Raw genomic sequence first — 22345 nt, forward strand, 5'->3', positions numbered from 1 at the left:
TACTTGGTTCTACAAGGATACTTTTGTTTTTCAAGATAGTAATTCTTGATGGGAAAATTCGCAGAAGAACCAATTTTTAAAATTCCAAAACACATCAGTTGAGTACACTGCAGAAAGCGTGCAGATAAAGCTCTCTATCGTGGCTGTGTTGTGAGCAAAGACTGATACCGCATCACTCGACTTCTAAGCCATGCAATAAAAGGGTTTTTTTTTTTTAGACCGAACAGTTTCTAAAAATCGCCTGTGGCAGGTATCATAATTAATTTTAGTCTTTGAGGTGGATTACAAGAGGTGGACATTACCTGCACAAGAAATCGAAATGCATATTCGACAATTTAAAAAAAAGCCTAATTAACAAATTTTTGTAGGCAGTGAATTTGCAAGAGACATTCACTTGGAACGAATTATAGGGGTCACACAGGTTTCGGCATATGCGCCGTAAAACGTGCGATAAAAAATGTACTGTTATATCACTTACTTTGTTAACATACCTACGTTTTATGCATTGAATTACAAATGTACATACCTGGAACGCCCATGCATTTCGTCGTACGATTTGGGAATGAATATCTCAATACTGGCGTCATCCTGAAAATTCGTTCCTTGCGGATACGCCTTGCGAACTCACCGGCTGCAATTCGTATTGCAATATGTGGTGTAAAGTTATTAATTGGAAACATTAATGAATTTTGTTAATTGTACTACTAAGCATTTTGATTTCTCGTACAGGTAATGGCCGCCTATTAGTGTAATCCACCTCATTGACTGCAGTCATGCTATCAGCGACAGGCGATTTCTTAAAATTCTGAATGGTCTAAGGAAAGAAGAAGAAAAAAAAAACGCCGTATGCAGTTCTATGTTATGCATCTGTGGTGCGCCTTCGAATTATGCGTACATCGCTAACTCTCGTTTGCAATCGTTTCCTTCATGATAGCAGAATAGTAGTTTGCTGGGCCAGTTGGTTCATTGCAACTCGTGTAATACGGCGCTCTTTTCACTCTGTCTCTATTGTCGTCCCTTCCTTGTTATTTTTCGCGCTGTTACACGAGTTGCAATGAACCAACTAGCCCAGAAAGCTACTATTCGGCAATACATTTCTAGTACATCGGGCCCTACTCTGTGTTCTCTTCATCCAAGTGCTCTAACAGCGCTCTTTTCACTCTGTCTCTATTGTCGTACCTTCCTTGTTATTTTTCGCGCTGTTACACGAGTTCCTTCATGATGCTCTCTCTACTGATTACATTGCGGTCGGCTGAGAACGTTTTAACGCGACAGCGTTGAAGGCCCCGTGTCGCAGAAAATCTAGCGTCGGTGTCGGCGTGGGCGGATGCTATCGCGTTCCACTCTTAAAGGCAAAGCTTAAGCATCCTCCTAATTTTTATCATTGTCGCCAAGGACATGCGGCAAGTTTTCCGGCATTGAAAGTGAAAGATCATATTTCGGAAAAAGTCTTACTTTAAGGCGGCGCGTGTAGGTGTCGCAAGACAAAAGCCACCCATGCACTCTGCACTTCAAGTCAGGGGAGAGAAAATTAACTGCATGCTGCAGCTGCTGCTTCCTCGGCCACAGGCTAATAAAATTTGACTTTTCTTAAGAGCAAGCTTTAGCTAGAGAGCTTCTATCTCTATAGATGGGAACGGAGAAATCGTTTTTGTCGGAAACTTGTGCACAGATTTTCATTAAGTTTGTTGCAGTTAAAAAGAACAGTTAAATATCTAGATACTCTAGATAGAGCATTTTCTATTCAGGGAGTCAACCTTTTTTTAAGGAATACTGCAAAGCTGCAAAATTAAACTCGAGTATCAAGTATACAACTCTGTAGCTAAGCAATAAAACGGATATCTTAACTGTTTAAACTGCACCTAATGTCACATCTTACGTGGTTGTTATACACATCGCTCTGAAATATACCCCTGATTTGTGAGTAGGACTTCCGCAAAACTGCCGTATACGATGCAAAAATTAAATCTGAGCTGCATATCCTTATATAGCATTTATTTCCACTTTAATTGTTCTAACACCTGCTGTTTACAGAACAACAATATCTGTTTCTGACGCAGATTGCTTGTGTGTAAACTTCGCACATTAACTTTTTTTTCCAAATCTATCAAACTTCTAGGAATTGTAAAACATTCCTGGACCTAAATAAAGATCCAGCTTTCTAGTGTCACTGCAGCATTTACCTTTTTCAAGTGCTACAAGATTTCACTCAAACTGATGTATGAGTTGTCTTATGAGAACGATTCTGCGTTCTACGCGTATTTGAATAGGCGACATTGGAGTTGACCCCGGTTTTTCTTCCCGCTAGTGAGTTGGACTATCCGGCAATATGTTGTTTTTAACCTTCGCAGTTCCACTCCCATTTAAGGCTGCCCACGTATGTTTGGGCTCATGAGTCCCGTTCGAAACAAAGAAGCATGAGTAGCGGCCTGGGTGCTCGCTCAGTTGGTGCCGGATGACGAATCAATCAGGCGTCCTGGTCTAACCAACGCCTCTTATATATAGCACAAGGCCTGTGCACTTCGATCCATGACGTCATGCTACCTTGCCTGACTGTCAGAGAATCTAATGGGGATGTTTCTGAGTAAGCCACGGTGATTTTGACGTCACCGCTTTTGTCACGCCGGGCTTGACAGTGGACATTTTTTGTACCATGACGTCATAAAGTCGAGTGCACAGACCCTTTCTGGGACTGCCGGAGAACATTGAGCTTACTTAACTCAGCAGCTCGCCTCATGTCAGCTTGATACACTTGATTCACTCTTGGAATAGTGCGAAAATACTATAGGGCCGGTATTTTGCAGCGATGCCTTATGACTTATTCTATACTAGTCTTACTATCCACCGCTCACGGCCGGCTGATCTCGTTGATAACGCGAGCGGACCGTCGCTATGACCACTGACAAAGCGCGATAAGCGCGAAAAGGCATTAGCACCGGAAAGGCATCGCTACAAAATCGCGACCTAGGTTAAGACAAGACAACGCTGCTTTCTAGAATGAACCAACACCCCCAACATGCGTGTGTTCGCTGACACAACACGTCGCTGTAAATTATGAAAGCCAATTGTTGATCTGTAGCACGGTTTTTGTTCAAAAGAGTTTATGTAAGTAAACTGCACGCAATATTTTTAAAGGTTTAAGCATACTTAAGTCTCATCATACGAATTACACATGCATTAAATGGCTCCGCTTTTTATTCGAATAAATGGGCAATTTCTTTTTTAATCGATGCCCAGCTCTATAGTTTTTTGACTGTCCAGTAAGCTTGCGCACAGTTAATCACTACTGGCGGGATTGTATTGTACTAATAAATACTTAAACTATCATAACCAGCTTTCTTGACTTTTATGTGCTTACCAAATGCGTCCCCGAACGTCGTGTATGCATGAAGCAATCAAATAAAATAGGAACCAATAAACTGCACGTTGGGCTTGAAAGCTGGTTTGTGAATAAAATAGGTCATTCAAAAGCATGTAATAGAATTTCTTAATAGACTGCGATTACAACAGTAAGCTTTTGACACAAAATATAGCTCCGCCAAGTTCGTTACCCAAATTGAATAAGATAAGTCCATGTATAATCCTTGCTCTCATTAGTCATGTTTCACCGTGATGGAATTTTTGTGCGTTTAGAGGTATAGACGTTCTTTAGTCAAACTTATTCTAATATTTAGTTATGACTTTTTGGCACATCACTTCGCTAACAGCCTATATCTTTGCAGTTGATGCATAGCAGCAAGGAACGAGATGAATAAATAGAATAGCAATGTTCGCTTGTTATAAGGAAGTACTTACTCGTAATATCAAAGCCATATGGCTTCGCGTAGGTGAAACCACTCTGGAAAAGTAAAAGAGCACAGTAATCATGATAAAATAACAGCAGCGCGTGGCACTGTTTAAAATTGCGTACTGAGCCAATCCTAACTGATTTTTTCAGATAATTTCTGCATTGCTGTTATCTGTAGCACCATCCTCTGCCTGATGCTTTTGAAGAACAAGTATTCACTCCCGGCCTCCGTAAGTTTTGCTGAAGGTCAATTTATTTATTTATTTATTTACTTACAAAATATACCGGTATATTTCTTTCACGTTTAATTTTTATATCTATTTATCTACCTATATTTCTATATATCTATATATTTGGTGCATTCGTCCTGAATGCAGTATCGCAGAGCAGTCGTTTGCGAAAGTACACATTGAAATCTCGCATTAAAGCAGAAAAGAGTCAACGTTAGCAGTAATAGAACAAATTGAGAAACGTACACTTGGGAAAGAATAAAAAATATCTATAAAGAATAAAAAAGTAATAATAATAACGCAGGTACAAAACACGAAGAAGAAACGAAATAAAAGAAGCAGAAAATGAAAATAACCCAAGAAACAAGCTTAATCTTGGTGACAACTGAATGTTCCAAAGCATCGCATACCCTCCTGCATAAAGTCATCACTGAACTAACTACCATCTGGCGTAACGACAGCATCCAGTAACTTGTTCGCCAAAGCCACGCGTTGTGGCTCTAATAATCTCTGCCATGATGATTAGCGCATATTTCCGCGGCAGCATACTGCACTGATTTCGATACCTGTCACGAAACATTCAACGCGATAACGTTAAGGGCCCCGAGTCTCATGAAATCCGGCGTCGGCGTAAGCGCCGGCGTCGTTGGCGGAAATAATCATGCCGAACCACATCATCCCGAACCACCCCGACCGGGCAGGCCCTTCGCGTGGTGTAAGGCGTTACTCCACAAAAATTGAATTTCTCAAAGTAAAATCCGTCAGAAGAATCGTAAAGTGCGACTTAACCACAACCTACAAACGTGATAGCGTCAGATTGTAAATTGAACATACCAGAAAAAAGCCTGATAAGCAGCCAGACATCTTTGAATGCTACCGCGTTCCACTCTAAAGGCGAAGGTTAAGCGTCCTCCAATTTTTTATTGACCCTTTTCAGGAGCAGCTTCCTCTAGAGGAACGAGATGGCGCTTTTGGCGGTGCGCCATACGTTGCCTCATCGAATGCGCACAAATACGAAATCCTTACTGCTTCTGGCCTGCTACTGTGTGATCAGCTGTCAGAAATGCAACTGAGTGTTCGCTAATGCACTGTGCCCAATTCATGCTGCAAAGTGCGTAAGTATAAACGGAAGACGTGTGCGGTAGCTCGCTGCAAAAATAGTGATTTGCATATTAAGGAATGGAATCAACTTGTGTCGCCGCTGCTACATAAGGACTGCCTGCGTTGCCAGCCCTTCGCGATGCACGACTTTTCTCGAGGATAAAAAAAAAAGATAATTCATCCGCCAGCGCTGTACAGCTAACCTCCAAAGAGAGGACTTCAACTCCGGAACGTCGGCACTTAAGAGTGAGTACTGCTCGTTACAAAAGGAAGTAACGCCACTTACTGGCATTTTAAGTTTCTCGCACATTATCTACACACATCCGCCCCTACTCGCACGCAAACTAACGCCCACCCTATCGCCAAGGTGTCAATAATGAGTGAGTGGGCGCTCGCTTGAATCAATGTGACCAAGCATGAGTGACGGCGACTACACCGACAAGACACGGATAATGGAAGCTGAATGTTTCGTGACGGTCCACAGAGTAAGCGAGGGACTAGCGATAATACGTCTTTGCTACAAGCTACTATAAAGTACAGAACATTTGCATTCAAAACTTTGTGCACAGCAAGAGCAAATCTATCGCAGCAGAGCACACCCGCCCAGCGATTAGGTTGAAAATAAACAATCAGATAGTGGCCGCACCCAGGAACGAGGAACTTTACTGTGTCAGAAACATGGCAAGCCGCTGCTTCAAAATGTTTGCCAAATAAAGAGTGAAGAGCAACTGATCCTGATTTCATTCATAAGCGGAGAGTTTGGACAGATTGAAATACATTTGTAGCCCCGCTTTTAGTATACAAGCACCGTATACGCTGCTCGCACCGTTTGGACAAGGCGTAATGAGCTCTGAAATCACTTACATGTCCTCTACAGCTGTGGCCATAGCTTCGTGTCGTGCACAAAGCCACCGCCTACGATACGCATCGAAACGGAGGTTTGCTGCGCCACACCGGCGTCACGCGCTTGCATTGTAAACACGGAGTCAACAGAGGCGGCTGAGGCAAGCAATGGACGCGTCACCACGCGATCAAACATGGCAGCGCCCACAGAAGCGCCGGGAAAAGGGTCAATATATATGAGTACTTTTACCTCCCACGCATTGTGGCGAAGTCATTTCCTGACTTCGCTCGGGAAAGCTGCTCAGCATGCGACTAACACGTTCAACCTAATTCCTAGTTAGTAATCGTTAACCGAATCTTAAAACCATATAATCGTTGCTTGGATTGCCCCACATATCAGGCAGCTTTTAATGCGCTTAGCATACTTCAGCCACTTTGTGTTCATCTATCTAGCCTCCTAACGCATGCTCTTTAATTTATATAGAGTCCCTGAAACGTTTTCTGGGGCTGGTGAATGTAACACGCTTCACACGGTTTCTTCAAGCACAGCAGGGCGACGCCTTAGCGCCGCGTACACAGCTCATGGGGCCGAATTACAACAAATGATTGAGGACCTTAACCGAGAAAGTGCAAGAGTGGGGCTGAAGATTAATATGCCGAAGACAAAGATAATGTTCAATAGCCTGGCAAGGGAATAAGAATTCAGGATCGCCAGTGAGCCTCTAGAGCCCGTAAAGGAGTACGTTTATTTAGGTCAGTTACTCACAGGGGACCCTGATCATGAGAAATAAATTTACAGGAGAATAAAATTGGGTTCGAGTGCATACGGTAGGCATTGCCAAATCCTGACTGGGAGCTTACCACCGTCGTTGAAAATAAAAGTGTACAATCATTGCATTCTACCGGTGCTAACATATGGGGCAGAAACTTTGATGTTAACAAAGAAGCTGGAAAACAAGTTAAGGACCGCACAAAGAGCGATGGAACGAAAAATATTAGGCGCACCGTTAAGAGACAAGAAGAGAGCGGTGTGAATCACTGAGCAAAATGGGATAGCCAATAATCTAGTTGACATTAATAAGAAAAGATGGAGCTGGGCAGGCCATGTAATGCGTAGGATGGATAACCGGTGGACCATTATAGTTACAGAATAGATACCAAGAGAAGAGAAGCGCAGTCGAGGACGGCAGAAAACTAGGTGGGGCGATGAAGTTAGGGAATTTGCAGGCACAGGTTGGAATCACCTAGCGCAAGACAGGGGTAATTGGAAATCGCAGGGAGAGGCCTCCGTCCTGCAGTGGACATAAATATAGGCTGATGATGATGACACAGCTCACGCATGTCGCCTTTCCAAAAGGGGCAACAAGGTGTACCGCCACATTGGTTCAATGCTAATCGCCCTAACGTCGATAGTCATTGTGAGATAAATTATACCGTGATTTTTTAATGTTCTTTTTAACGAAATTTGTGCGACGTTCTGGGCGAACGAACGGACGTGTACAAGTTCGTACCAGCGCGTAGCTGCGGTCCAAAGCAGCCAGTGCGGCCGCGCATCGAAGCAGCAGTGCGCAGATTACAGTAACGCTGGTGACGCCTGAAAGCGCGGCGTCTTGTCATCTGCTACCTGGTTGAGGAGCGCCAAGCCTGCGGTGGCCTTGAATCGAACTTTTACAGCGCAGTTCTTAGGCGCCCGTTCCTGCGGCAAGCGTCTGCGGCGTACCTCATAACCGAGCGAAGGAGCACAGCGGAAGACGAGAGCCAAGGCACAGCGCAGCGGGCGATGAAAGACGGCGAGAGCGGAGACCGCGAGGAGGAATGCATAGGAGCAGGGTATGGCGAAAGCGGGAACAGAAGAAAATGCTCGACCCTCACACCCTATGGAGATGGTTGGCCAGCGAAGCTGAAAAGGGGCGGCCACGGTGCTTATCTTAAGGTTTATCACGCGGGTATATGAAAGTGTTTCTGAACTGCGTTACGCAATTATGTCACTTTACGCGCCCCTTTATGCCGAGCAATGAAAACACAGACACGATTGGCGTTGGCGGCATGGCGGCGGCGGGCGGACTACCGGCGCTGTTCGCGACGCCGTTCTTCGTTCGCCAGCTGCTCTTCGGGAGAACGCGCGACAAGTGGCTGTACCATTGCGAGATTGGAGAGAGAATGACGCGCGCGCGCACCGCGGCGAGAGGAACGACGTCAGCAACCGCGCAGATAATTGCGCGCCAGACGTTCCTACTCCCCTTGCTCCCTCACACTTGGTGCGTGCGCACTCCCCGCAAGCTGTGCTACGTCACACTCACGCTGCGACAGAACCAGACGTTCCCTTTCCTCTTGCTCGCTGCAAGGGTGCATGTACGTCACTGTGGTGTCCGGGCTATCGCCGCATGCGCAGGCGCGCAAAACGAATAAAAGGCGTGCGCCGCTACCTGCGCACGGGCTTATCTCGACCAGCCACGCACCGATAAACAAGTGGCAATAAACGTCGCTTCGCCCCTGGAAACTTGTCTGCTCCTTCGCATGAACCACGCAACACAACAGTCACCAACACGTGTTATTCCGAGGTGAAATACCCAGACATTACCTCTCCTCTCGCAACTAACTCCTCTCCAACTCGTTTTATTGCGATAGCAATTATATGGACACTTCAACCAGATTGCTGCCGTCGCCGTGAGGTTCCCTATAGATAAAATCTTCGCCGCGCGCCGTATTCCCGAGCGGAAGCGTGCGGGGACGCGCGCTATCACGGAGAGCGAACGCACTCATCTCCCACGCGCAAGCAAGGAAGCAGGAAGCCAGCGCTGGAGGGAGCGGGGGGGGGGGGGGGGGGGGGGCGCACTTCTACTCTGCCAACAACCGCGCTCGTCGCTCGTCCGCACCGTGTCTTATCTCCACACGGCTCTGACCTTTATGCGCCGTGCATTCGCCGCTCAGTTTCCGTTGAAGCGATAGACCGCACGTACCCTCGCCCGCTGCGGCGTATGCTTGCTGCCAGCGTTTTGACGGTCGTTGTCTGCAGTCATGCAGTGTGATCTATTTGTGTTTGTTTGTGCGCGCTCACACCACGCTTGTTCATTCAGTTAGTAATAGTCGGGCCACATTTGCCAACGCACGCTACACATGCAATGCTGCCCGGATCGGCAGTGCAGCGCTACAGGTGTGTCCCTTCGCACGCGCTGCCCACGGGAAGCGCTTCTCATCAACACCACCGTTTCACACGCGCCTTCTCGTGGTCATCGAGTCTCTCTTCATGTCGGTCTACTTACGCCGCAGCACACCTGCTTACTCAATCAGCTCATGTTTACTACAATTCATATTGCTACCAAAGCCGCTCACCTTACTTCGTATGACATTGCTTTGTTGCTATCGCATTCATTGCTTCGCCCTTAGGGCGAAACTGTGACATATTTTTTCGCGCACGCGCACTGGTTTTGGCAAGGCGCCCTCCTGGGCACGGACGGACGTTTCGCCTAGGCATTTCCAGCTTCGCTGTAAAAAGCGCAGTGCCGTGCAAGACTGACTATAGCAACGATGGCTACGAAATGGTGTCAGAGTAGTGCGCGTCGTTAGGGTGCCTCGATGTGCTCGCTCGCCTCCGCTCCGTTCGCGGGGCGCGCGCATCGAGGGACTCTACGCGTGGTCTGTTTACCAAAGCGCTGCATAAGCAGAGGTCTGTTTGCGGTGGCTGCTGTGAAGTGCGCCCACGTGTCAACCACGCGCTGCCTGTCGCGATCTCCCGATTAGCGAGGCAGCGGCGCCACACTTCGCTCCGTTTGGAACGTGCCGCACGAGTCAGATAGTCCGTACCAGCCAATATATCGCGATAGGAAAACACGTATAGAGCTTCGCTTAAATTTCGCATCATGCAGTACCGTAATCGTCGGTAAATTTTTGTTTCGCAGAAGTTTTCCACGAGCAGGCTCGCCGCCGCGATACCATTCTTGTGTTTGCGCGTTAGTTGTAAGCGGCCCGTGAATTTCTCAACATGAGCCAAGTGGACAGCATATACAGGCTACACTAATGTTCTCCTACAAAGGGAAAATTTCTTTCGCGGACTGCTACAGGTAATGGGAGGGGCTGAATCGCTTTTCACCGCTGGAAAACGTGCACGCAGTTCATTAGGGCTGAAGTTGGCAAGCATGCACTACATAAACTAGACACTGTTTCCCCCGTGCTGACGAAAAAATAGAACAAACATTGTTTCAATGTGACGCGGGCATGGCGAGCCTGACAGTGTAGCAGGCGGCACGAAGCCACGCCTTCGAGCATCAGTGCGCATGCCCAGCTTTGCTTCTATACGCGTTGACTGCACTGGCGCTTCACGGAGTATGGACACGAGCTGGAGATGTATCACGTAAAACCATGGTCCTTCCATTCTTTCTTTAATACAATGAAAAGTATTGAAGGACCCTGGTGGAAGAAATGTAGTGCCGAGAGGAGAAGGCAGATTCCGCGAAGCGAAAGTCCCCAGATGTCTCTCACAACTCACGCATGCGCGCGACGCTCGGGCAAATGCGAGAATCAAGTTTTACAGATTTTGCCGTGTTTTGTTGGTGTCCTGGTTATCTATCGTGGCCATGGCTTGCTGTGGTTTCTTTACGTTGGCTATGTCGGTGAGCTGTGAGCTTGCTTAAGGCTGATTCACACTACGCCGACACGACAACGATTTTAGTCTGCCGACTATGACGACAGCTGTTTACAGGACGGAAAACGCTACTGTAGCCAACGGTTTAAAGGAAGGAAAACGGTGTCGCCTACAGTCGGCAGACCAAAATCTGTGCCGCGTCGGCCTAGTGTGAATGAGTCCTTAGCGTTAGCGATGGCACCATGACACATGCGCTCTTGCTGAAGACGAAGGCCAAAATTATCGATCAATTCGAGAGTGGTTGCTTCACTAAAATGGCTATTTTCTTATTAAGTGACCCTTGTTTTCTCTTTACAAATATGTTTTCTTGCGCCAGCTTTTGTCGGGCGGCTGCGTGCAATTGAATAGAAACTTTGTAAAAAAAAAACAGCTTCTTAATCCGATCTGATATACCTTTTATCTGCTGTTCACAATAAAGTACCTGTATGCCCCTTTTCACAAGAGTATGTTGTGTACGCCTGACCTCAATCTCTCTCTAAACGCCGTCATCCTAGCAAACGGAACTTTTTTACCTGGTCTCTTGAAGTTCTGTTTACCGAGAGTCCACTGTATATACGTGAAGCTTCTTTAACAAGTATTTCAGTTACAAGTAAGCGCGTTGTCCTGTCATTCCCCAGTCTTTCGTAGTGCTTCAAAAAGTTATAAAAGTTAAGTTAGCGAATATGTTTAATTTGCCACCTTCACACTGAGATTTGTCGTGTAAGCAATGTCCGCTTCTTCAGGTGATCCACATGAACAGGCCGTACTGCCCTATGCACTCCATGCAATTAAAGTAGTTGTTCGAACTAAAAAAGGGTTTTAAAATTAATACGGTGTATACTTTGCTGAAGCTGACACTTACGGCACTTGTCTCTCGCAGTGGAAACGTCATTGTGAATGTGTCTTGGTTGGTCACAACGGTCGACCAGGTCACCTTCCCAGAGTCGTCTGAGGCAGGGGTCGAACTGTTGACTTCCGGCTCAACGCTGTCCGCCGCGTGTTCAAGCGGCGTGATTTTACTGAGCGATGCCGTAACGTCGTCTGAAGCAGGGGTCGATCGGTTGACTTCCGGCTCCACACTCTCCGCCACGTGTCCAGGCGGCGTGCTTTCACTGAGCGATGACGCTGCGTCGGAACCGAGGTCCTCCGTTACCGTTTCGCAGTAGCACCGAGTTGCGGGAGGCTTGCTAGAACCGGAGTTCATTGCGGCGTTGTCCGAGTGTTCCTCTACGGAGATCACGTGACGCGGGGGATCGTGCTGGAGCTCGTGACTGTCCGTTGCCTTCGCTAGCCGCGTTGAGATGGAACTTGCTACGTTCATGCGTTCCTTTTCGGGAAACGAGGATACCGAGCCAGGCACGTGGCTCGCCGCTCTTGGAGCTGGCAGTGTATCCGTGCTAGGAATTTTGCTCACAATGTCAGCTAAGCCCGATGAAATTATATCGAATGCCCGTGACTTGACGTTACCGTTTTCACGGGGCAGTTGCGAGCTGGAGAACGGTTGCACGGTGCTTATACTTTGCGATGTGTCAGCCACAGCATGGTTCTTCACTATTTCCAGTGCCGGAGATATTGTGCTAAGTTCTTGCGTTGTTGCCACAGGGGTTGTTAGAACCAAGTTCCGTGGAATCGCCTGTGTCGCCGAGATCGTAGAACTGTAGCTCTGATCCTGCCGGCTGTAGACCACAGAAAAGGGAAGGCTATTTGCCGAAGGTGACGCATTGACGTCGTCATTCGAGAGTGCGCCGGTAACACTTGATGCTTTCGTGTTTTTCGGTTGTGTATCCTCTGGTAGAATGGCGTTTGGCACCGCTGCAGTTGGAGACGCAGGCGTAGACGACGACGTGACGCTCGGGCTTGAGGCAGGTGTGCTGGCGTGTTCCTGCAGAAAACGTAGTTGCACACGAGATCACAAAACACGATAGTCGGCGTCTGAAGCAATGTGAATTTACAGCTACCGGGTTACGAATAAGAGGCTATAAGGCAGTATTTGCCAGCCGGTGTGGAAAGTTAGGTTTTGCATATAACCTTCAACTAACCTACTCATTTCCACACAAACACAATGTTATGCGCATTCAGGAATAACTGCAACATGACACACATAAAAAGAACATTAATGAACAGATCGCCCAGATGGCTTTCTCGCAAAGTATAAACAGTCTGTGTTTTTGATGTAATAAATTTTATAAGTGCTTTTACAACTCTCTTTCTCGTTTTTTCATTGCTATAGAAATTAGATTGTTACGTGTGGAAGGACACAGATGAAAGAGACTATGTACAGGCTATTTACACTGGAGCCAGACAGCCACGCCCACACTCGCTCGCACCAAGAGCACAGACACACTTCATCGTCTTTCTCGCGGCGGCACGTCTCTTGAACATCTTTCGATGATATCGTAATACTACTCCGCCCCCCCCCCCCCCCCCGGCGGTAAAAGCGCCGTCACGGTGCTGTTAAATATCCAATGCGCTTGGAGAGTTGTAGGGTTTGAGTCGGGCGACGTGGACACTATCACTGGAGGTCACAGCGGAGGACGTAGTGGGCATGGCTAGAACGATTTCGTAGGTGACATCGGTCATTTGGCGGAGCACGCGATATGGGCCTGTGTAACAGGAGAGCAGTTTTTCACAAAGGCCAACTTTACGCGATGGTGACCAAAGCAACACGAGGGTGCCGGGCGCAAAATGCACATCACGGTGACGGAGGTCGTAGCGTTGTTTCTGTTTTTCTTGAGACACTTGCAGACGAGCACGCGCAAGTTGGCGAGCATGGTCAGGACAGACGATTGCATCACGGGCATAATCGTTAGATGAAGCTGTGGTGGACGCGTAAGCACAGTGTCTAGTGATAGCGTCGGTTCTCGGCCATACAAGAGGTAAAACGGGGAAAAGCCAGCAGTTTCGAGACGGGAAAAGTTGTACGCAAAGGTAATGTAAGGTAGAGCTAGGTCCCAGTCACGGTGGTCGGCTGAAGCGTACTTCGACAGCATGTCTGTAAGCGTGCGGTTCAAACGCTCAGTGAGGCCGTTCGTTTGTGGGTGGTAGGAGGTGGTAATTTTATGCTGTATTGAGCAGGCACGCATGATGCCATCAATGATTTTGGACAAGAACGTACGGCCACGGTCGGTGAGCATTTTACGCGGAGCACCATGCATCAAAATGATATCGTGTAGGAGGAAGTCCGCGACGTCAGTAGCGCAATTGGTCGGAAGAGCGCGTGTTACGGCGCAGCAGGTCGCGTAGTCCGCAGCGACGGCAACCCACTTGTTTCCTGATGTAGATTCCGGAAAGGGGCCTAGAAGGTCTAAGCCAACACGATGGAAGGGCTCGGCAGGGATGTCGAGCGGCTGCAGGTAACCAGCGGGTAGCTGGGAACGATTCTTGAGTCGTTGGCAAAGTTCACAAGCGGCGACGTAACGCCATACGGAACGGGCAAGGCCCGGCCAGAAAAAATGGCGACGTACTCGGTCATACGTTCGAGATACGCCGAGGTGCCCTGCCGTTGGTGCTTCGTGAAGCTCTTCTAGAACGGTTGAGCGGAGGTGTTTAGTTACTACAAGTGGGAACTCAGAGCCGTCCGGATGAAGGTTACGACGGTACAGAGTACCGTCGCGGAGGACGAAGAGACGTAGAGTAGCATCGGCCGCAGAGTGTTCCAAACGGTCGATGAGTGCTCTGATGTAGGCATCACGACGTTGCTCGCCGGCGAAATGAAGGAGCTGGGATACTGAGAAAACGCAAGCAGCACGGTCAGTATTGGAGGAGTCAGAGTCGTCAACAGGGTAATGCGACAAGCTGTCAGCGTCTTGGTGCAGGCGGCCAGACTTGTCCACCACGGATTATGAAAATTCTTGTAGCCTCAAAGCCCATCGACCAAGCCGGCCTGTAGGATTCTTTAGCGATGAGAGCCAGCAGAGGGCATGATGGCCAGTGACTACGGAGAAAGGACGACCGTAAAGGTAAGGACGGAACTTCGCAACTGCCCAGATAACAGCAAGGCATTCCCTTTCCGTAATGGAATTGTTTCGCTCCGATGGTGATAGGAGGTGGCTTGCGTAAGCAATAACGCAAACCTGGCCACGCTGACGCTGGGCTAAGACGGCACCTACACCATGACCGCTGGCATCTGTACGCAATTCTGTAGGGGCATCAGGGTCAAAGTGGGCGAGAATGGGTGGTGAGGTGAGAAGAGTGACGAGACGAGAGAAGGCGGTGGCTTCTGAAGTACCCCACGAAAATTGTACGCCTTTCTTCAGAAGATTAGTGAGGGGTCTAGCAATTGCCGCGAAATCTTGAACAAAACGACGAAAGTAGGAGCATAGCCTAACAAAACTGCGAACGTCTGCGGCTGTCTTCGGAACTGGAAAATCTCGGACGGCGCGAGCTTTGTCGGGATCAGGCTGCACTCCGGAAGTGTCAACGAGATGGCCCAGAACAGTAATTTGGCGGTGACCAAAACGACATTTGGACGAGTTGAGTTGCAGCTTCGCCTTTCGAAATAAATCAAGTATAGCTCTTACACGCTCAAGGTGGGAGTCGAACGTTGGCGAGAAGACGATGACGTCGTCGAGGTAACAGAGACACATGGACCATTTAAAACCTTGGAGCAAGGAGTCTATCATACGTTTAAAGTTGGCAGGGGCACCTCCACCAGAATCTTAAGTGTGGAAGGACACAGACGAAAGACACTATTTACAGGCTATTTACACTGGAGCCAGATAGCCAGGCCCACACTCACTCGTACCAAGAGCACAGACACACTTCATCGTCTTTCTCGGTGCGGCACGTCTCCTGAACATCTTTCGATAATATCGCAATAGTATGGACACTCCAAGCGGATTTCTGCCGTCGTCGTCGCCGTGAGGTTCCCTTTAAAGTCCAAGGGCGATAAAATTGTTGCCCCGCGCTATCAGCTGTATGTGCGCGTGAAAGCACGCGATGTACGCGCGCTTTCCCGGGGAGCGAACAAACGGCGGAGAACAAACGCGACGTCTTCCGTGGCGCGAAAGGCCGTGAGGGGTATGGGAGGAAGGGAGGAGAGGCGACGTTTAGCTGCGGCATCAGATGCCTATCTTGCGACCGGGAGCAAGGGGAACTAGAATCTCGCAGGCAAAAGGAGGAAAGCGGGAAGGCAGCGTGGGAGGGAGGGCGTTCGGCTTCTGCTCTGCGAGCAACTTGTACTTAGTGCGGCGCCGGGCAGTCGCGCGCATCGCATCTTGAAAGCAATCTGCAACTCGGCTCCTACCTTTGTATCCGCTGTGCTTTCGACGCTCAGTTACCGTTGAAGCGATAGATCGCACGAACCTTCGCTCGCTGCTGCTGGTGCGCTCGCGTACGCCAGCGTTTTCACAAGGGTTGTGTGCGGTAATCGAGTGTGATCGATTCATGTTTGCTTGTGCGCGCTGACATCATGCTTGTTAATTCAGTAAGCGAAAGTGTCCAAGTTTATACAGCGGATTGCCACAGAAAGTTGTCCGCGAGTATGGGTAGAAGTTTGTGCGCGCTGTCGTCTTCTGCGCGCGTTCCGCCGACACGCACCTGCCTCCACATCGTGACGTCACGAAGCGAGCGCTGCGGCCTTAGAAAGTCTAGGGGGTGCTGCCCTGATACCACGGTGGAAGAATATTTAGGTGTTGACACTGCGCGCGAGCAAGCGTCCAGATTATGTTCGGCCGCGCGCGGGCGCACCGAGCGGCGGCTCTGCTGCGAGCAGATAAATGGCGCCGCGGCCAGCGGCCCCAGCTTAGCGGCGGCGGCGGCTTCGCATTCCTCTGCCTCCGCTAAATTTTCGTTCATAGTGGCGCCACTAAAACTCAAAGCGCGAAGGAAATTCGTTATTTCAGATTAAGGTGATAAGTGTACCAGGCTGAATGCTTTGCTAGCATGAACGTATATTGTGCAGGGCGTGAATGACGTGAACACGGATCGATCGGGCAGCACTCAACGCCCACTCACATTCCGCTCGCGCGAACATCTTGTTGCGGCCGATCTACTCATGCATACAAGCATAAAAAAATGAAAGCGTAAGCCCGCGTGCTACCCCTCGATCAGAAGAAAATAGTGACTGCATCGGAAAATTCAAACTCAGAAAACCGTTCAAGCATCGTCACGCGAATTCAGTGTGGGCGCGATATAATTTAAGAAATGAAACGGCGCAAGCTTGCGATATGCAGCGCACTAGAGCAAAGTGGGTGTTCATGGCTAGAACCTATGATGAGAAAGCACAAGGCTATGTAAAGAAATCTTTGAAAAGATAATTTATCAGGCGGGACGAAGGCAGGCGTTTTATCTTGGATTACAATATCACTAATACAGTTTACTTGTGAAAATCTTTTTTATTTCAATTCCACTTAACATAGACTGTGTATATTATTCATTTGGCTTTTGTCGTTTGTGGAGCGAGTGACTCTTGCAGGATCTAAGAGGTGACTTTCTTTTTTCTTAAATTGCATATGAGAATGTGCCACTGTAAGCGTATTTGACAATGCATGCTACAGCCTGTCCACAAATACACTTATATCCAGCACATAATAATCTCATAGACTTTTTATTTTTTATTTTGCAAAGACAGAATAATTAAAAAATTGTGCATGAAGCAGCTCGATAATGTTAATAGAGGATAGCCTTCCCAGAAGCTTACGCTCTCATGCACTCCCACAATGCAAAAATGTTGAATAAAAACATGCAAGCGTGTAATATACACCGCACGCGCATTGTAAAAACATTCAGTATCCAGGATGGCACAAATTTGAAAATCAGGCACACATCTGCACAGAAAACCGCAGTATTATACAGGGTGCACAAAGATTTAAAAACATGTAAACGTCATGTAGCTGAACAGAACCAAGGTAATGTTGTTTTCCGTCCCTTGGAGATACTGAGATTATTTTTTACATTTGGCCTAATTACATGATTAGTCTTAATTAATTAATCAACTTCTCGAATATTATAATTATATTAAAAGTTTCAATGACAAAATTGGAGAGCAACATGAAATACTCCTGATACAGCTTTCTATTACTCAATACACACTACGTAGAAGTATTTTTCCGAGCGTGAAAGAAGCACACGAATACACGCAAGGTGCCTCGAGGCAATTTTGAGTCTATTCGCGGGTTTCTTTCACGCTCGGAAAACACTTTTATGTAGCACGTATTGAGCAGCAAAAAGCTGTATCGGGAATCTTTCATGTTGCTGCGCAATTCTCTCGTTCACACTTCTTTATCTAATTATAGCATTAGAAAAGTTAATTAATCAGTTATGAAAATAATTAGGTAATAAGGCGGAATGCAAAAAATAATCTGAGTATCTTCAAGAGACGACAGACAACATTGCCTTGGTTCTGTCCAGCTATGTGACATTTTCATATTTTTAAATCTTGGTGCATGATAGTTAAGACACCCAGTATATATCTTATACATGCAGCAAAATTTGCACAGACTGCTGTGGCACACAGCAGTTTTTGTGGCACACAGGAGGTTCTCTCTTCCGCAGCGGCTTTCGAAGTTTATTTGACCATGTGAGGTTCTTTGGACAGTTCGGAAATAAGGTGGGAACTGTATTTGCAGACAGAACAGGGCTCTTTGGCACGTCAAGTAGCACCATTTTATCGAGCTCCGCGTAATATGCCGTCGATATCATATCCTCTGAAAAATGCTTGGCGCAAACATGGTCGGTAGGCATTAGAGTTCGGTCCGCCCTCAGATTAACATGGCGCCACTGCTCTAGACGACCGCTGTCGGACGGCACTTTGAATAGAGGCAAACACTCCGCACAAGTTCGGTATCCAGAATTGCAGTTCGTGACGAAGCACTTTCTACCCATTTCAAACTCTCAGAAGGCCCCTTCCACCTTGGTCGAGGGCCCGTGGCGACATTACACAAGCACAAGATGATGAAAGGAGCGTGAACAAAAAGTGTGCCTTCAAAACAGCACGGCCGCACATGCAAGCACAAAGCGCACAAAGACAGCGAAGCACGCGCCTTCCCGCCGAGGCTGGGACCGCATACCGCAGCGCCCTCTACGACGGCGCCGAACCAGCTGCAACCAAGCCGAACATAATCTGGACGCGAGCGAGCGTCCAGATTATGTTCGCGCGCGTTGGGGGGAGAGTGTAAGCACCTCTCCTTATTCTTACACCGTGCCTGATACGTAACACCCTCTCTTCTTCCTCCTCCCACCCCTCACGCTCATTCTCTCCCCTCTCACTCCTCCCATGATGGATGCAATGGAGGTTTTGCTGAAGTCAATTCAACATTCCCGCGGTCACCCTGCTCTCGCGCCATTTGTTGGGACCTTTTATTACTGTTGGCTTAAAGCCGGCTACAGAGCCGCGGCTTCAGTCTCTTCGACACCATTTCTAACGCGTTGATGTTTCATTTACAAACGTAGAAACCAGTCCAATTGGTGTTAATTAAATGAACGCTGCGGATAACGGTTATGTACATACATTTTGCCTCAAATAGGCCTGGGGTTTCCTTTGTGCTGCCTAATGTGGATGTGTACGACCCCGTAACACCTGTGCTAGTAGCTTGGTTGGTTTTGGCCGGGCGGTTGAATCGGTTTTGGCCTGGCGGTTGAAACGAGCGACAGACAAAGTTTTTCGCGTTTAGGTAGCCCAAGAATCGTCTTTAAAAACTCCGCGGAGTGATAACGTCACCTCTCGTTGCCTAGTAACCGCCGGCGCAGGTGCGCGCTCGCTGCTCGTTTCGCCTAGAGTTACTATCTAGAGTTACTATATATATATATATATATATATATATATATATATGACTCCTGTGGGGAGTTCCCGTAGGGATCATAAAAATGTCGCAGTTTCGCCCGAAAGGCGAAGCATCAATTGCGATAGCAAATTGGTAGAGAGCTATTCGGAGTAGGGATAGTAGAGTAGTTTTATCGGCCGCATAAACTTGGACACATTCGCTTTCTAACTGAATTGACAAGCGTGGTGTCATCGCGCACAAGCAAACATGAATAGATCACATTGAATGACCGCAGACAACGACTGTCAAAACGCTGGCGCGGCCGCTGCAGCGGGCGAAGAATCGTGCGGTCTATCGCTTCAACGGAAACTGAGCGGCGAATGGACAGCGCATAAAGGTCAGAGCCGTGTGGAGACACGGCCGGGCTCGACTGCCGCGCGCGCTCGCTCGCTTCTTGAGAAGCGAGTGCGCGCGCCAGTCGAGCCCGGCCGTGGTGGAGATAAAAAGACGGTGCGGGCGACGGTACCACAGCCAGTGCAAGCGTATGTGTTGGCAGAGTAGAAGCTGCACCCCCCGTCCCTCCCGCGCTGCCTCCCCGCTTTTTTTTTTTTGTGCTTTCGCGTGGGAGATTGCGTTGCCAGTTCTCCTTGCGCTGGGTTGCAAGTTAAGCATTTGGTGCCGTAGCACAGCGTCGCCCCGCCTCCCTCCCCCCCATACCCCCACGGCCTTTTGGGCGACAATCGCGTTTGCTTTCCGGCGTGCGTTGGCTCTCCGTGATAGCGCGCGTCCCCCGCGCGCTTTTACTCGTACGGCGCGCGGCGACGATTTTATCGCCCTTGGAATCTATACGGAACCTGACGGCGACGACGACGCCGACGGCAAAAATCCCGTTGAAGTGTCCATATAATTGCTATCGCAATAAATGTAACTCTAGCTTCGCCCTACACAGACACGCTCCGTCGAGTTCCCGCCAGCTGCGCGCTACAGCGAATGCGCTCCTTCGTTGCCTATGAAAACCGGTGCGCGGCGGCGGCGCGCCAGACGTAGGAATGGGGAAACCAAGGAAGGTTCGCACTGCCGAGGAAGACGCCGCTTACCAAGAATCGCAGCGCGCTGCTAAGCGAGACTGCCAGCGTCGACGCCGATTGGACTGTGAGATTACTGTATCGGTGCGACTTGGCATTTGCCGTGCATCGCTTTGCATCACTACGTAAAACTTGGCATTAATTAGCATAACTTAGCATCACTTGGCATTACTTCGTAAAACTTAGCATCACTCCGTATTGCCAGGACCAGCTAGGAACCGATCAGCTCCCTGTGTCTTTAGCCTTGCGCCACTAGTGCAAGGTACCTCGAATTTTTTTCGACCCCGTTCTGAGACAACAGTCGTTCACTGGTGGCGCCAGGGCGGATAACGCCGTTTTCGACACGCGCGGCAGGCCGTACCTTTTAACGAGATAGCGTTAAGGACCGCGTGTCGCGGAAAATCCGGTGCCGGTGCCAACGTGGGCGCGCCGGCGTCGGTGGCGGAGAAAGTCATTCCGAACCACCCCGACCGCACAGGCCCTCCACGGGGCGCAAGGCGTTAGTACACAAAATTGAATTTCTCAAAGTAAAATTCGTCAGAAAAATCGTAAAGTATGACTTAACCACAGCTTACAGATACGATAGCGTCGGATTGTAATTTGAATGTACGAGAAAAAATTATTCTGTTACGAGGAAACTCAAACACCAACCCATTTTCCCGCATTTCTACCATGCCAACAGCGGAGCGCAGAGGCGAAGGTGGAGAAAAATTCCATTCCATTCCTTGAAGATGGTCGAACAGTGAAGCTGTGCTAGTTACACCGAGTGTTACATGTGCATGTGTTCCACAGGATGCAATTGCGTAAACACAAGTAAACACATACATACAACAGGAACTTATATTGAAACGTTGCGAGGCGAGAAGAGGCAGCGACTTCCGACGCTACTCGATGAGTGTCCAGTTCTCTGGTCGAAACATGCCGAGTCGCCGCCAGAGGCATCGGCTGTAGTCACGGACACCACGCGCGTTCGGCGCGAACGCGGGGAAACGCGGACAGCGTCGGCAGCAGCTCTGCGCGTTGCCTCGTCGGTGCTGCTACATATTTGCGGTCCTCTGAGTGTGTTTTTTTAGGGGCGAAGCTCCTTATAGCGGCACCCGTTCGTCCCCGTCGTAGTAGGTAGCCACGTCTAGTTTTATGACTTGCTCAATAGATGGCGTTGTGTGTCCGTATATGTATGTATACCCATATATACATATATATGTATACGTATAGTATAACCGGAAGCCGACTTCCGCTTCCGGTTCCACTTCCGGTTCCGCTTCCGTTTCCACTTCCGGTTCCGCTTCCGGAAGCCAGCTTCCGGCGTTTTATGAAAAAAAAATTCCGAAAGTTGTGTCCGTAGCGCGGAATCGAACCAGGGACCCCTCGCTTCCGAACGCGCGGCGCTAACCACTACGCCACGAAGCGCACATAGACACACGCACCACGATGGCAATAAATACCCAACATTAACGAAAGGCCGCGTTTCTAGCGCGTTTCTAACGCGTTTGTGCTAGCGCGTTACGGCACGTGTAAGAAGCTGGTGTAAGACGCTGTGGCCTCTCCGCCTGACCTTCAACGCGTTTCGAACGCGCTGCCCAAGGCGGTGGCAAGTCAAGTTCAAGTCGAGGAGCGTTTACGAATACGGGGGGTATACTCTCTCAGCAGTCATGTGATGGCGTCGGCAAACGCGGTGCACGTTCCGGCATGTGTAAATGGCTGCGTAAGACGCTGTGGCCGCTCCCCCTTACTAGAGAGTACTGCACGTTTCTAACGCGTTTGTGCTAGCGTCCCCTTAAGCGGGAGATCCGATGATTCCCTCCGGAGCTTCGCCCACTCATCATCATTCACCCCGTGGATATGCTGTGATTTTTTTTCTCGCGTGAGGTTTCCCTCTATGCTTTGGCGTGCTTTTTTTTCCCGTGCAAGTTGCGCCACCCCTTTTTTGCGCGCCAGTAATGAGAGCAAGCGACGAGCCCGTTCACCATCCAACT

The 22345-nt window shown here is 48.7% G+C and overlaps 1 protein-coding gene across 1 annotated transcript in view; it reads right to left on the bottom strand.

Moving 5' to 3' along the window:
- The window catches only part of LOC119440032 (uncharacterized), a 47554-nt gene extending 31422 nt beyond the window's left edge, over positions 1 to 16132 (bottom strand). Inside the window, exons 1-3 of the mRNA XM_049662716.1 lie at positions 16121 to 16132; positions 11445 to 12464; positions 3796 to 3838 (exon numbers count right to left, since the gene is read on the bottom strand). Coding sequence (XP_049518673.1) covers positions 3796 to 3838; positions 11445 to 12464; positions 16121 to 16132 — 1075 coding nt within the window. The remainder of the gene's footprint in view (positions 1 to 3795; positions 3839 to 11444; positions 12465 to 16120) is intronic.
- Between the last annotated feature and the right edge of the window lie 6213 nt (positions 16133 to 22345).

The sequence above is a fragment of the Dermacentor silvarum genome, chromosome 2, assembly GCF_013339745.2.
Source record: "Dermacentor silvarum isolate Dsil-2018 chromosome 2, BIME_Dsil_1.4, whole genome shotgun sequence".
NCBI classification, from domain to species: Eukaryota; Metazoa; Arthropoda; class Arachnida; order Ixodida; family Ixodidae; genus Dermacentor; species Dermacentor silvarum.